The 13303-nt window shown below is 40.5% G+C and overlaps 1 protein-coding gene and 2 non-coding genes across 3 annotated transcripts; all 3 read right to left on the bottom strand.

Annotated features, from left to right (window-relative positions):
• Nucleotides 1-2826: 2826 nt before the first annotated feature.
• Nucleotides 2827-8596, bottom strand: LOC134306052 (aurora kinase-like). Its single transcript, XM_062990287.1, has 18 exons — nucleotides 8591-8596; nucleotides 8360-8494; nucleotides 7473-7687; nucleotides 7134-7185; nucleotides 6831-6928; nucleotides 6363-6598; nucleotides 6084-6164; nucleotides 5830-5928; nucleotides 5641-5703; nucleotides 5411-5505; nucleotides 5167-5217; nucleotides 4616-4988; nucleotides 4342-4518; nucleotides 4119-4231; nucleotides 3845-3878; nucleotides 3269-3366; nucleotides 3044-3163; nucleotides 2827-2936 (listed from the first exon to the last, which is right to left on the bottom strand). Exons 1-14 carry the CDS (start codon nucleotides 8594-8596, stop codon nucleotides 4125-4127), a joined length of 1788 nt encoding a protein of 595 aa, XP_062846357.1. The 3' UTR covers nucleotides 2827-2936; nucleotides 3044-3163; nucleotides 3269-3366; nucleotides 3845-3878; nucleotides 4119-4124.
• Nucleotides 8597-8872: 276 nt separating this feature from the next.
• On the bottom strand, nucleotides 8873-8945 carry trnaa-agc (transfer RNA alanine (anticodon AGC)). The gene has a single exon. It is a non-coding gene; the product is annotated as a tRNA-Ala (tRNA).
• A 1671-nt stretch (nucleotides 8946-10616) lies between these two features.
• On the bottom strand, nucleotides 10617-10689 carry trnak-uuu (transfer RNA lysine (anticodon UUU)). Its single transcript has one exon. It is a non-coding gene; the product is annotated as a tRNA-Lys (tRNA).
• Between the last annotated feature and the right edge of the window lie 2614 nt (nucleotides 10690-13303).

Here is a 13303-nt window from a genome sequence, read left to right as displayed (position 1 = left end):
CTGAAGTGATCAGCATTTCAAAGAAGACACAAAAATGATCAGAGAGGGCTAAGTCATTGACCATAACAGAAGAAATGATAAGACCTTTAGTAATAACTAGATCCAGAGTGTGCCCTCGAGTATGTGTAGGCCCTTTCACATGTTGCAATAGACCAAACGTGTCAAAAAGTCCAAGAAGTTCTTTGGTGTTATTGTCCTTGTTATTATCTAAGTGGATGTTACAATCCCCAGTTATGATGAAAAAGCTGTACTCAGTGGAGATAACTGACAGTAGTTCAGTAAATTCATCTATAAAATGTGCAGAGTACCTTGGAGTTTTATAAATGGTTAAAAATAAAATTTTGGGAGTACCCTTCAAAATAAAACAGAGGTATTCAAAAGACATAAAATTACCAAGCACAGTCTCTTTGCACTGGAATACATCTTTAAATAAGGCCTTATCACCTTTCCTACCACTTCGACACACATTCATAGAACTGAAGTTTGCTGGTGCTGTTTCATTAAGAACAGTGGCACTGCTGCCTTCTGCTAACCATGTTTCAGTTAGAAACAGAAAATCTAAACTGTAAGATAGAATTATGTCATTCACTAAAAATGATTTGTTGGCTAGAGATCTAATATTAAGCAGAGCTAGCTTTAAAGGAACCACAGGAGCCCCTGGGGCAGCCCGAGGTTGTCGTGGTACAGGTAAGAGGTTAGACTGGTTGGTGCCCTGGGCTTTTTGGGTGAAACCTGTGGACTGGCTGAGATGGAGTGTGAGAATTTAGTCCCAACACACACCAGTTTCTCCATTTTCTCTGTGAAATCCATATGTGGAGGTGATGTTGTTGAGAGAGAGAAGTTGGAGGATGACTGTGATGTCTCTGCTGTTGACTGCTGTGTCACTGCCTGATGATGAAGGTCGTAATAGCTTTCGTCAAGAGTCAGAAACTCAGCCTGAGCTGTGTTCTCCAGTGATGGGGATTGTATGTGTTGATGATCCTTCATGGTTGAAGGCAGGTGAGGGAGGTTGAGGATGCACGTATTGTGTCGAGTCAGTCCAAGAAGCAGATGGGTGGCGAAGAGCAAAATGGAGGTTGTCCTTTAGTGCCTTCACTCCAGTCTTGCTTAGGTGGGTGCCATCTGGGTAAAAAAATTCTCTGCGCCCCCAGAATAGATTAAAATTGTCAATATAATCCATACCTTTCAAACTGCAGGTTCTGCTTAGCCACGTGTTGAGGTTGAGTAGCCGTGAAAATAATATTAGATCCTCGGGCTGGGAGAGGCCCACTGATGAACTTCTGAGCAGTCAGCTGAGCGGTTCAAAACAATTCAGCAAAGGGATCGGTTTTTGTTGCGACCCTGCTATTTTCCCACGGGGTGCAATTGTGCTAGCTTTTGGAATAGTTTTAGCTTTCCGAGCCCATGATGAACAGTCTGGCGTGGAAGACATTAAGACAGCCACCTGCTGCTTTTGTGCTTTTGGTTTCGCTCCAAGTTTGTGCCACCGACTTATTCTCTCACATGGCTCGTTTCTGTTCCCCTGTTTTGATTGACTTCTGTCAAGCTTCGGGAAGTCTGTTAAGCTGTCTAGCCTTAGTTTAGCTGGTTGTTCTGTGTTAGATTTTGACTCACCCTCGAGTGATCTGAAACTATTTCTCCTATCCGTTCCAGGTAGGATTGTGAGCATTTTTGTCTCCAGCACAGCAATTTTCTGTAGGAGTCTGTAGCAGTTGGAGCAGCACGAAAAACCCGCTGTAGTGATAGGAGCCATGGTAGTCCTGATAACTGTGCCCGAGTTTAGTCTGACGGCTAGTGGAAAACTCCGTTAACTAAATGTCTAGTTTAATGTATTTCTGTAATGTATTTCTGTAATTCTGTGCCATTCCAGCCGATCAATTGTCGGTGTCTGCTGATTGAGCTCTATATTTTAGAAATAAAAGATAAAAAATGACTAAAATAACTAAAAACTAAAAGCAAGCGGAGAGCAGACAGAAAGCGTGCAGCCAGAGCGAGTGTCAAAATGACTTTTTCAGACCCAGCAACACCTTTAGACACAACCTGCTTTATCCCAGGGACTTCACACCAATTGGTCAGCCACCTATAAAGCATGTCCCTCCTAGTCAGTTTAACCCCAATTCACACCTGGCAGGGTGGGGCAACGACTCTCAAATGAGTCACACCTTACTTTCCTTGATTTAACTTGAATTATTTTTTTTTCAATATTTTCATTATTCATTGATAAAGATTTCAGTTTATAATATTTTATCACTTATGTGATGAGTTGCTTGTTCATTTCTGTTTCTGTTGTTTAGCCTGTACAGAACCATGAGAGATCTTTGGACAGACATAAGTAGTGCCAGTTCTAAACAACAGTGATGTGCTGGGGAGTTGCACAGTCTTCTATTAAAAACATGGAAGTGTTCCTGTTGATGACCACTGGACTACAGTTTATGGGATCAGTGCCTTTATGTTGTGTTTTAAACATTTGTTGTTGAAATGTCAGAACATGTCATATGTAACATGTTTTACTGAACGAAATCAGTTTTGAAAAAGCTTTTTGTTACATGACATTAGACCCTCTGGTTTAAATAAAGTACTTTAGTGATTTAGTGAGTGAAGTCTGGTTTTCTGGAATGTTGCTGGGCAAAATGTGTCTAATTGTAAAGGGTCATTTTGATCATTTTTTATATCCATACGTTCTCAGCTGTACAAAACTACAGCTGCAGGAAAAGGTCATTCCAAACTTGTTTAGGATTCATCTACATTTCTGCATCAATTCTTTATAAAATGTGCTCTCCTGTGTTGTGCAAGTCATAAAGTAGGTAAAGAAAATACACACACCAGTACAAACACAGTTTTATTCAATATTTTATTGGTTTTGTTTCATCTCTCGTCTCATACACCACCACAGAGAAGGTCAAAGTGCTTTCTGGACGACAGACGTGGTCGTTGATCTGTAAAGACGCAAAACAATGTACTGACCGTTAAATTACCATCAACTTCAATCAAGGCACAATACACATGTGTTAAAAGTCTGCAGGATCCATTCCCAGACACCCACCATAGATTGTTGTGGTGACTCAAAGTCATTTCATCTTCTGCCAGGTATCAAGGTGCTTAGGCCCAAATCTGATCTGGTTGCTTCTTCCAGTAGGTTAGACTTGTTCATTGATGGGGCTTTCTATAAGGCAATTACCCAGAACACACACACACACCCATATCAATCATTGATGTTTAAATTATGTTAAAGTCCTAACTGCCTAAACCACTTTCTCCCAGCACTCACCTTTCTGATCTGGCGTGGTATGTACACAGTGTTGAGGAATGGAGGTGATCTGAACCTCAGCTAAAAACCTCTGGATGTGTTCTTGTAGCAGACCTGTGCTGTGGTGGTGAAAACATAATGTGAGATTGATTTCCATCATGTGTTAAGGGGATGTTAAGCTAATAATTATCTGAGGGGGGAAACAGATGAAAAGCAGCTTGAAAAACTTCAGTATTATTCAGTCGACTGACTCGTCAAGCTGATCCACAAAATGTTTCTGATCTCCAAATCACTCCTGTTGTGTTTTCTGGTGTTCATGCTCTCAGATTACTTTGACATTACATTTACATTTTCAGCATTTAGCAGACGCTTTTATCCAAAGCGACTTACACAATGAGCAATTGAGGGTTAAGGGCCTTGCTCAGGGACCCAACAGTGGCAACTTGGTGGTGGCGGGGCTTGAACCGGCAACCTTCTGTTTACTAGTCCAGTACCTTAACCACTGAGCTATCACTGTCCCTGACATTACATGAAAGCAAACAGTGGACGGTTTTGTTCATACACATTTAGTCATTGCTTAGTCTCCGATATGCTCACCCATGATCCGTCTGCTACAAACCCATACAGGTGCCTGTAGAGTAAAGAAAAGGGAAAAAAAACAGTTTGACATGAGGAATTGTTGTTATAGCTATAAAAAAATGTATGATTGTATTTGGTTAAAAGTTCTTTACACACCAATTACTAACCTAGTGTCTTTGATGTTATTAGCAAAATGCAACGATGATTCATTGCAACATGTGATCTGGCCTATATGCTAACACAGACTCTTAGCTAAATCCATTTAGGTCTATCCTTATGTGTTCTGACTGACCTGGACTTAGTTCCTAAGGATCTCTGAAAACCAGTTGTGCTCCAGCATCATCTCGAGGCTGGGTCGCTCATTCGGATCCTTGGCCAGGCAGCGTCTTATCAGATGACGGCAGGCTGTGCGTGCAGTGATCGGGTCGTTACAATATTGTAATAGAAACTATTTAACATCACTTTAAAAAAAAAACTATAAGAGACATGCTTCTTATGCTTCTGCATTTTCTTACCCTTAGACACACCAGCTTTGAAGATCAGATGTCCAGCAGCAATCTCCCTCTCATTCCAGAATGGCAGCTCTCCACACACTAAAACAAACAAAAGGACGCCCAGGCTCCACACCGTTGCAGCGCAACCATGATACCTACCTTCCTCGATCCATTCAGGTGGGGCGTATAGTATGGTGCCTGAATAAAAGTGCGAGAAACGGTTCACACACACGGCTTTCCTATGCGATCGCTGTCATCTGTGTTTCATAGCTACTGACCTCCGAGGTACAATTACCTGCAAAACGTCTGTAGGGGGTCGACTTGAGCAAGTCCCCACAGCCAAAGTCTATGAGCTTGACCTCTAACGTGTCGAAACTGACCAGAAGGTTCTGCTCCTTGATATCCCGATGGAGAACCCCGCGATCACGGCAATGACGGGCGGCGAGAACCACCTGCCACATGATGACCTGAGCCAGACGTTCGGGAAGTGAGCCGTTCCTGCGGTATTCGAAGAGGTCCATGCAGCGGGCGGGTCGCTCCAGGATCAAGACGTAGCACTCGGGCATGTCGAACCATTCCAGGAGCTCCAGGACGTGTTCGCAGCAAGGTGGCTCGGACACCATCAGCATCAACGCCACCTCTACAGGGAGACCGTTCTTCTCACCAGGCTTACATTTGAGCAGACATGGTTAGCATGGGGTTGGAATCGGTAGTCAGTAGGCAGAGTGGCGGTTACATTTGATGCTATTTTGCATTTTAATGCATCATGTTTATAAGATAAGGTTTTTTTTATATATGGCTGTTGCATCTTTGCAATATTTCACAAGTGAAACAAATGTTACTTACAATGGTGATGAATCTGTCACAGCCACTCTTCAGCACAATCTTAATAGCAACCTATTAAAACATGCAAAACAAAACCATTAAAATCAGGAACGAATATTACGGGCCAACAGTAACCAAAAGAGCCGTTCGCGTTTTAACTACAAGTTTGATGACATGCGTAGTCAATGTGGATCTTAAGATCAAAGCAGCTTTGTAATGATCGACAATTCTCGTGTCACTGAGCAGAGCCGAGTAAATATCTCACCTGTTTTCCATCGGCCTTACGAAGTCCTGCAAACACAGAACCGCAGCCTCCTTTGCCCAGAAGCTTTCCGACTCCGTACAGGCTATCGAAGCACTCTGTAAAACAGGACGTGTTGTTAATCTGATAGAAACTCCTCAGTAAAAGTAAAAAACTCAATACAAAACTCACGAGCAGCATGATTTAAGCTCTAGAAAATATTTGTTCTATGAAAGGTGTGAGGCTGGACAGACCTTTGGAAGGAGCGCTGCCTCTCTGGACAGAGTGCTTTCCTGTAGTCGTGCTCTTCTCACCAGCTGTTTAACACATCAGAAGTACAATAAGTGTACAGAGCTTTACAGAGTCATACGTTACAAATGTTTTATCATTAAATCTTACCAGTTTACAATATCACTGAATGGTTCAGTAAAGTTCTGGCTGACCTGTGTGGATGAAGTTGCTGCAGGAAGTGCTGGTGCTCAGTTCCTCCGGGCTATCTTCGATGTGTGAGGTCCCTCCAACTGTACCGTCAATGCTCTCGACTTAAAAGACGTGTTTTGTGTTAGTATCAGCGTTTTACATCAACTGGATTCTTTTCTAAATCACTGCACTCATTCACTCAAAACCTTTCACCTAGTAAATTTAGCTCTGAATAAAAAAATGGTTTTCTAGTCGACTTGCTGTAGTGTGTACTTACCACTGCTCGCTAGAGAAGCATCAGAGAGGGAATCCAACACAGCAGCCGATTCCAGCACAATTTCACCAAGACTAAGCTCAGCTGTACAGAGGCAAGGTCAGAAGTGGATGGTCAAAGGTACGAGGTTTGGAATGGAGCAGATATCAATCAGAAAGAGTAGGAGAGTGGAAATGGAATGTGTCTGCATCCATTCAAATGTTGATTTTGGCCATTTTAAACTGGTTTGCTTTATACTTGATGGAATCGAGTGTTCTTGTTAGACTGGTGTTTCAAACCCACCTGAGGTTCCAGAAGCGGATCGTGGACGTAGCGAGTCTCTCTCTGTGTGTTGGGATCCTCGTGATTCAGAGGAGCTACTGGATCCTTCCTGTTTTGGGCTCAAATCCACCACCTCATTTGATTGGGAAGTGATGGAGTCGTCTGTTCTGTCACCATCGGTGTTAGCAACCATGTTCTGAATGGTTATGATCCAAGCCTCTCTATTCTCCTCTGAATCGGCCTGCAATACCCAGATCCTACACACACACACACACACACACACACCCTGAACATGGCACGAATCTACAGCACAACAGAGTGCTTATTCCACTCCGGTTTTCATGTCATTTCTATTATAAAGAGAGTAAAATGTTCCTTTTTATATTCCTCATCTTTCTTTAGCAGAACAGTTGCACAGCCACGCCCTTCAGCGTGTCATGAATAAAGAAATCAAATTAATTTTCATGCCTGATGGTACACTGGACTTACTTTGTAGGTGAAACCACCTGGAAGCAGCAACGGCGTCCAATGCTCTTGTAGTGTTTGGCCGTGCACAGGCGTAAATCAGCTATGACCACCATGATATTCTGCTGGGGGCACAAAAGGTTTCTCAAACATTTCTTTACCTCTAATATTTCAGTTTTAAATCAAAGCACAAGCAAAGCAACTCAAACTTTAGCAAACGAGTCTTTAAAACTGATTGTTCAGGAACAGTTTCTCCTTTTTATGTTGATTTTGATGTAAGCCACTATTGCTACTGATTTTACTTTAGACAAAGGACACGTGACTAACCCCGGATTTCTTCTTGTACATAAGGTGGTTGTTCTGAATCAGGAACCAGCGCCTGAAGGAAAGAAACAGAAACAAAAGGAATCATAGAAATAAAACAACTGCATAGTACTGAAATTCTGCAGGGTTTCACTTGTAACTAATACAGTGATATAAATGAGCTTCATATTAAATCATCGTGTTGAATCGTTGTGTATTCTGATTTAACACGCCGTTGATCAGTCAGAGTCAGTTAAATGTACAATATTTAGGAAACGATTGCTATGATGATTAGAGGTGTTTAATTTGCCATTCATTTCTACCTAAATGATTGCTCATCGTGTGTTCTAGCTCTCTACAGACCTGTTCCATGTTTTAAAGACATTACTGGCCCTCCTGAACAAGTATCCCTCCATAACTATCTGGTTCTCTGCGTCCACGCTGCCCTCCGGTTCGGTCTCGCCACCACAGACATCCTGAAAAGACGTCTGAGAACGAACTCGACCGAACGGCCAGCACAGACATAGACTACACAAAAAGCGTCGCATTAGAGAAGGACGGTCGGTAGCACGTCTCTCCTGTTCAGCAGCCATCATGAGAAATGATGTACAAACACTGAAGGTTCAACTGAACTGAGCTCTAACAGAACACTCAGTGTCATCACAATGATGTCACAAAGGCAGAAGGTCTCAGTGCTGCAGGTGATGGTGTACATTTAAATTTCACCATTTGTTTATTTTTAATTATTTTACTCAAATGATTTTTAACCCCCCCCCCCACACACACACACACCTAATTTATGAAAAATGTCTCTCTTTGATTTTACTGTGTTAATTATTTCTTTTATTTGTGCTGTTAGTGATAATTACTGTAACCTTACACAACATGTGTATCAAATACATTTACATGAATCATTTTTAGTCAAAGAATAAATAATGAATGGTAGAAAACAGCTGCTGAAGAAACACTTTTTAACTTTTTTAAATGCCCCAATCAATGTTATGAAAGCGGTAGAGAGGAGATGGCTCCGTCTGGCCACACTTTAACTCTCTTTGTTTTCACACGTTTGCTGAGTGGCACACACACCTGGAACAATGAAAGGTGATCAGACGGTCTACACCTAATCATCAGATACTCTAGATTGGCAGATCAATGACTTTTTGTTACAGTTGAGTCTGTAGACCTGAGTTCAGGACTCGGCTTGTGGTATGAAGCTGCTGCTAGTCGTGTTCGTGCGGATGCTGCGGTACCTTCTCCCAGACGGCAGGAAAGTAAAGCATCCACACGATGGATGTGACGGATCCTCCACAGCGCTGAGAGCTTTGTGGATGCAGCGTTTGTTGAAGAGGTTTCAGTGAGAGATGGAAGAGAGACCCCGTTTTTGCCTGGCAGTACAGAGGGCAAAAACTGAACAACACTAGATTAATAACAACTAAAGAGCAAAGCCTGGCGAGACGCTGAGCCTCGCGCTGTGCACTCACCGCCATCTTGGATACATATAGATAGCTGCCCTGAAGTCTTCATTGTCTTTTGATAAATTTATATCAAACCATTTTTATACAAACACATCAATGTTTCTCACCTACTACAAACCATTTTTTATATTAATTTTAAAGTGTCAGGTTAGAACATAACATTAAAACAACCTCTTTGTTTCTAGACTCACTGTCCATTTTATCAGCTCCGCTTACCATATTGAAGCACTTTGTAGTTCTACAATTACTGACTGTAGTCCATCTGTTTCTCTACATAATTTTAAAACCTGGAGAATGTGGGCATCGATCCCACTACCTCTCGCATGCTAAGCGAGCACTCTACCATTTGAGCTAATTCCCCTGATGAAGGACCCCCCTTTACCCTTTGTAAATTGTAATGTACTACAGAGCGTTGATGCTGCATTATGTAAGGGCCAAAATAGTGCAGTGCAATAACAAAGCGGCTCTGTGAAGCAAGAACTAAAATTATGATGCATGTAATTCAACATAAAATATGTGGGTATTAATTAGGCATTATTAGGCTGCACATAAATATAGATTTAAACTGTCCTCTATTTACTACAGTCTGTTTGAAACAGCTGGGCTTACAACTAGTTGGTGTGGAGAACATGTTACACATACAGTGTGCTATTATTTCAAGCTGATCAGGTACATGCTATTTCACTTAGAAACATCTCACAAAGTACAAATTCTTTAACTTTCTAAATAAACCATGTAGTACAGGACATTACCGCTTATCTAATGCAGTAAGAAACAACTCGCCCAAACAGGGACTTGAACCCTGATGCACGTGGGGTGTTGTGAGAAATTGGCATTAGACCCTTGCGAGCAGGTCAGGATGGCCGAGCGGTCTAAGGCGCTGCGTTCAGGTCGCAGTCTACCCTGGAGACGTGGGTTTGAATACCACTTCTGACAGGTCATACTTTATACAAATTTACTTCATTAAAGGACACAGCCATCAGGGAATACAGTTTTCATGAAAGGGTGTATATGGTCTGCAACAATGCTGAGGTAGGTGGTATGTGTCAAAGTAACATCCACATGGATGCCAGGACCCAGGCTTTGATATCTGAAAATGTGAGAAATTTAAACATGTATTCATTCTGATCATGAAGTATGTTTATTCAGCGTCTATTTACATTGTTACAGCAGTATTTTACAATTGAAATGTTCACATTATTTAAATGTATGTAAAGTACATTGTATGCTAGCTGTTTACTTTTTTCACTAAGTAAAAACTGTCATTACCTCAACATGTCATTACCAACACATAACTTCTTGTGATGGTAAAGACACTTAGTGATGGTAATAACAGGTTTTTAGTTTCACCATCACTATCTTATTAACTGTTTAATAATTAAAGCTAATTAAAGCTAAATAAGCATAATGGTTTTATTATACAAGGAAACATAAATTTTCACTGATTAGTCAATATGGCCCACAAGATATCAGCAGAGATCCAGTAAAATATCAGTAATTACATGAAAAAGAAAAGGTAAGTTTAAAGTAATATCACAACCTTCAAAATGAGAACAAAGGTGCATCGTAAGGGGAATTAGCTCAAATGGTAGAGCGCTCGCTTAGCATGTGAGAGGTAGCGGGATCGATGCCTGCATTCTCCAGTGCAGATACATTATGATTATTTAAGGGTATCATGTAATATGAAACTCGTTGCGGCATCGCTTAATGAATCGCAGCTTCAAAAATTATGATCAGGATTTAAGTGAGTCTTTAAGGCAAAAAAATATATGTGGGTATTAATATCTAAAACAGTGCATTATTACGCTACACATAAATATAGATTTAAACTGTCCTCTATTTACTACAGTCTGTTTGAAACAACTAGTTGGTGTGGAGAACATGTTACACACACAGAGTGCTATTATTTCAAGCTTATCAAGTACATGGTATTTCACTTAATAACATCTCACAAAGTACAAATTCTTCAACTTTCTAATTAAACCATGTAGTACGGGACATTACCGCTCACCTAATGCAGTAATAAACAACTCGCCCAAACAGGGACTTGAACCCTGGACCCTCAGATTAAAAGTCTGATGCTCTACCGACTGAGCTACCCGGGCTCTGCAAGTTGCTTTAACCCTCACAAGGATGTGACTTGAATTAACTAACTAAACAAACTTTAACATACGTTGTCCTGTAGAACAGTTCCAGCAAGAACACCAAAAAAACCCTTAAGAAACACTTCTTAGTACTACATACATTAGTTGTATTCCACACAGGTCAGCATGCGACATCGTTTTACTTTCTAACTGTATTCATATTATGCCATCTATATTACGGTGGCCCGCTGAGTTAAAACACAATAACATTTACAAAACAAACAAAAGCTGACAACACAACAACAATAAGGAAAAACGCGAATATATTAAGAGACAACACAAATTCTTTAAGGTGGAACGCAATTACATTAAGGGAGAACACAACGAAATTAAGGAAACATGAATACACACTACACTACATCTAGTGGTCGATTGAATAGCCTACAACCAGCACAAACAGGGTTTGAGTTATTAACACATAATCCAGTCAGTTAAAAACCCAACAAGAAGGCTGTACCTAATACATTCATACCAGAAAAAAAACACACCCTAACATGCTAGTGCCGTTACAGTGCTAAGAATGGTCCACCCAAAAACATTATTTGGTCAGTTGGAGTGCTCATATGGGGCTCCCTTTCTATTGATATATGATGTGGTGTCAACGGTACCCAAGCTAGTCAGGATGCGGTCTAAGGTGCTGCGTTCAGGTCACAGTCTCTCATTGAGGCGTGGGTTTGAATCTCACTTCTGACAGCTCATGCTTTATACAAATTTACATCTTTAACCCTCTACCATACATAATAATATGAAAAGATACAACAGTTCATCCAAAGCTTAGTCCACGTGGGGGTGTTGTGGGATTGGTATTAGACCTTTGCAAGCAGGTCAGGATGGTTGAGTGATCTAAGGTGCTGTGTTTAGTTTGCAGTCTCCCCTGGAGGCGTGGGTTCAATTTCCACTTCTAACATTTTCTGCATTTAGCAGACGCTCTCGTCCAGAGCGACTTACAGAAGTGCTTCTATTGTAAACATTCCATTCTTCATCATTCTAAACAAAGCATGTAGTAGAAGTCTGGTTTAGCAGAAGAAATGTTGTAAGAAAGGAAGCCCTTAAATACTGACTTGTTGCTCTGCTTGCAAGCTTACTGTAACAAAAGAATGGTCGTGTATCTGATGTGTTAAGATTAGTCGCTACTCCAACAGTTCTTCGCTGTGGCTGGTTAAATGCTGGAAATTACCGCTTACCTAATGCAGTAAGAAGCAACTCACTCGAACAGGGACTTGAACCCTGGATCCTCATATTAAAAGTCTGATGCTCTACCGACTGAGCTATTCGGGCTCTGCAACCTGCTTTAATCCTCACAAGAATGTGACTTAAATTACAAACTTTAACATACGTTGTCCTGTAGAACTTCAATTAATATAAAATATTTTTATTTCTGTTTCGGCACTCTTGAAGGCGATTATATCAAGTTTTAGGTGAAGTATGTTGCTGCTTACACACACAAAAAAAAACATCTCAGGAGGAGAATTTTGCAGGTAGATTACGAACAGATTCCTTTCTTTCACCTTTTTTACTGTATCAATTGCACGATTGTTTTCCAGTCCTTAAATGTTATGTGCATTTATATGTGGCAAGAGAAAAAAATCCATAAAAATCAAATTGAGTTAGCAAAGAACCTTGAATTATACTAAAGAGTTCTTCAAGTAGAAACAGTTCTAGCAAGAACACAAAAAACCCTGAAACACTTCTTAAGACTTCTTAGTCTTAGTTTTTTATTATTTCAAATGCCATTCATTATTTCAAATGCCATTCATAATTTATAATCACTGATTTGTGAGATATCAGCAGTAGTAGATCATGTTTAACTGGTTTAATATTGTTTAAGCGCTGATTATCGGCTGTTTTTCGTGAGTATGTTTGGGCGGTTTTCCATGCATTTTGACGGCCTTTAAAATGCGCAATCTGGCAACCCTGGCTGAAGCGTTCATTCATATTTTGGAGCGATGTATGTTTGTATGCTAGAATATAAATAACATCTTTTACAAACTACTGTCTATTTACATTGACATTTTCTCTTCTGTCTAAACATTTTTGCAATTGGGTTTGTAAAAGTAAGCGATACTGTGGATAATATATTTAATGAGCTGAACTAACTGAGAGAAGCGCTAACGGTGGTGGAAGAGTCTAAAAGGGTTTGGAACATAGTCGTATCATCATAGCAGTACAACACAGTTTTGTCCGTAGCATCCGAAAATATCCAGAAGCTAATATACAAAAAACGTTTATTTTAATAAACTTACCTTAAACTTGTTAATAAAGTATGACTATAAAATCTAAACAAACACAGTATCCGCTGCTGCAGTCTCTACACAAACTTTTCTGCACTGAAAACTCAAGAACACATTTTATGGATATTACGGTAATGCACTGAAAACGCGTCCTACAGTCATGCAAGCACAAACAGCAGTGTGTGAGTTTACACTAATCAACCATAACATTAAAACCACCTCCTTGTTTCTACACTCACTGTCTATTTTATCAGCTCCACTTACCATATAGAAGCACTTTGTAGTTCTACAATTATTGACAGGACCACCACAGAGCAGGTATTATTTGGATGGTGGATCATTCT

The sequence above is a fragment of the Trichomycterus rosablanca genome, unplaced genomic scaffold, assembly GCF_030014385.1.
Source record: "Trichomycterus rosablanca isolate fTriRos1 unplaced genomic scaffold, fTriRos1.hap1 scaffold_184, whole genome shotgun sequence".
Classification (NCBI taxonomy): domain Eukaryota; kingdom Metazoa; phylum Chordata; class Actinopteri; order Siluriformes; family Trichomycteridae; genus Trichomycterus; species Trichomycterus rosablanca.
Note: the sequence above shows the minus strand (reverse complement) of the source record. Positions and strands in the feature narration are given on the sequence as shown.

Excerpts from the sequence above, each read along its gene's own strand:
- LOC134306052 (XM_062990287.1), bottom strand. Across the intron at positions 5,506-5,640 it reads AGGCAGCGCTCCTTCCAAAG|AGTGCTTCGATAGCCTGTAC; the intron begins GTCTGTCCAGCC and ends CCTGTTTTACAG. Across the intron at positions 5,218-5,410 it reads GTAAGGCCGATGGAAAACAG|GTTGCTATTAAGATTGTGCT; the intron begins GTGAGATATTTA and ends ATGTTTTAATAG.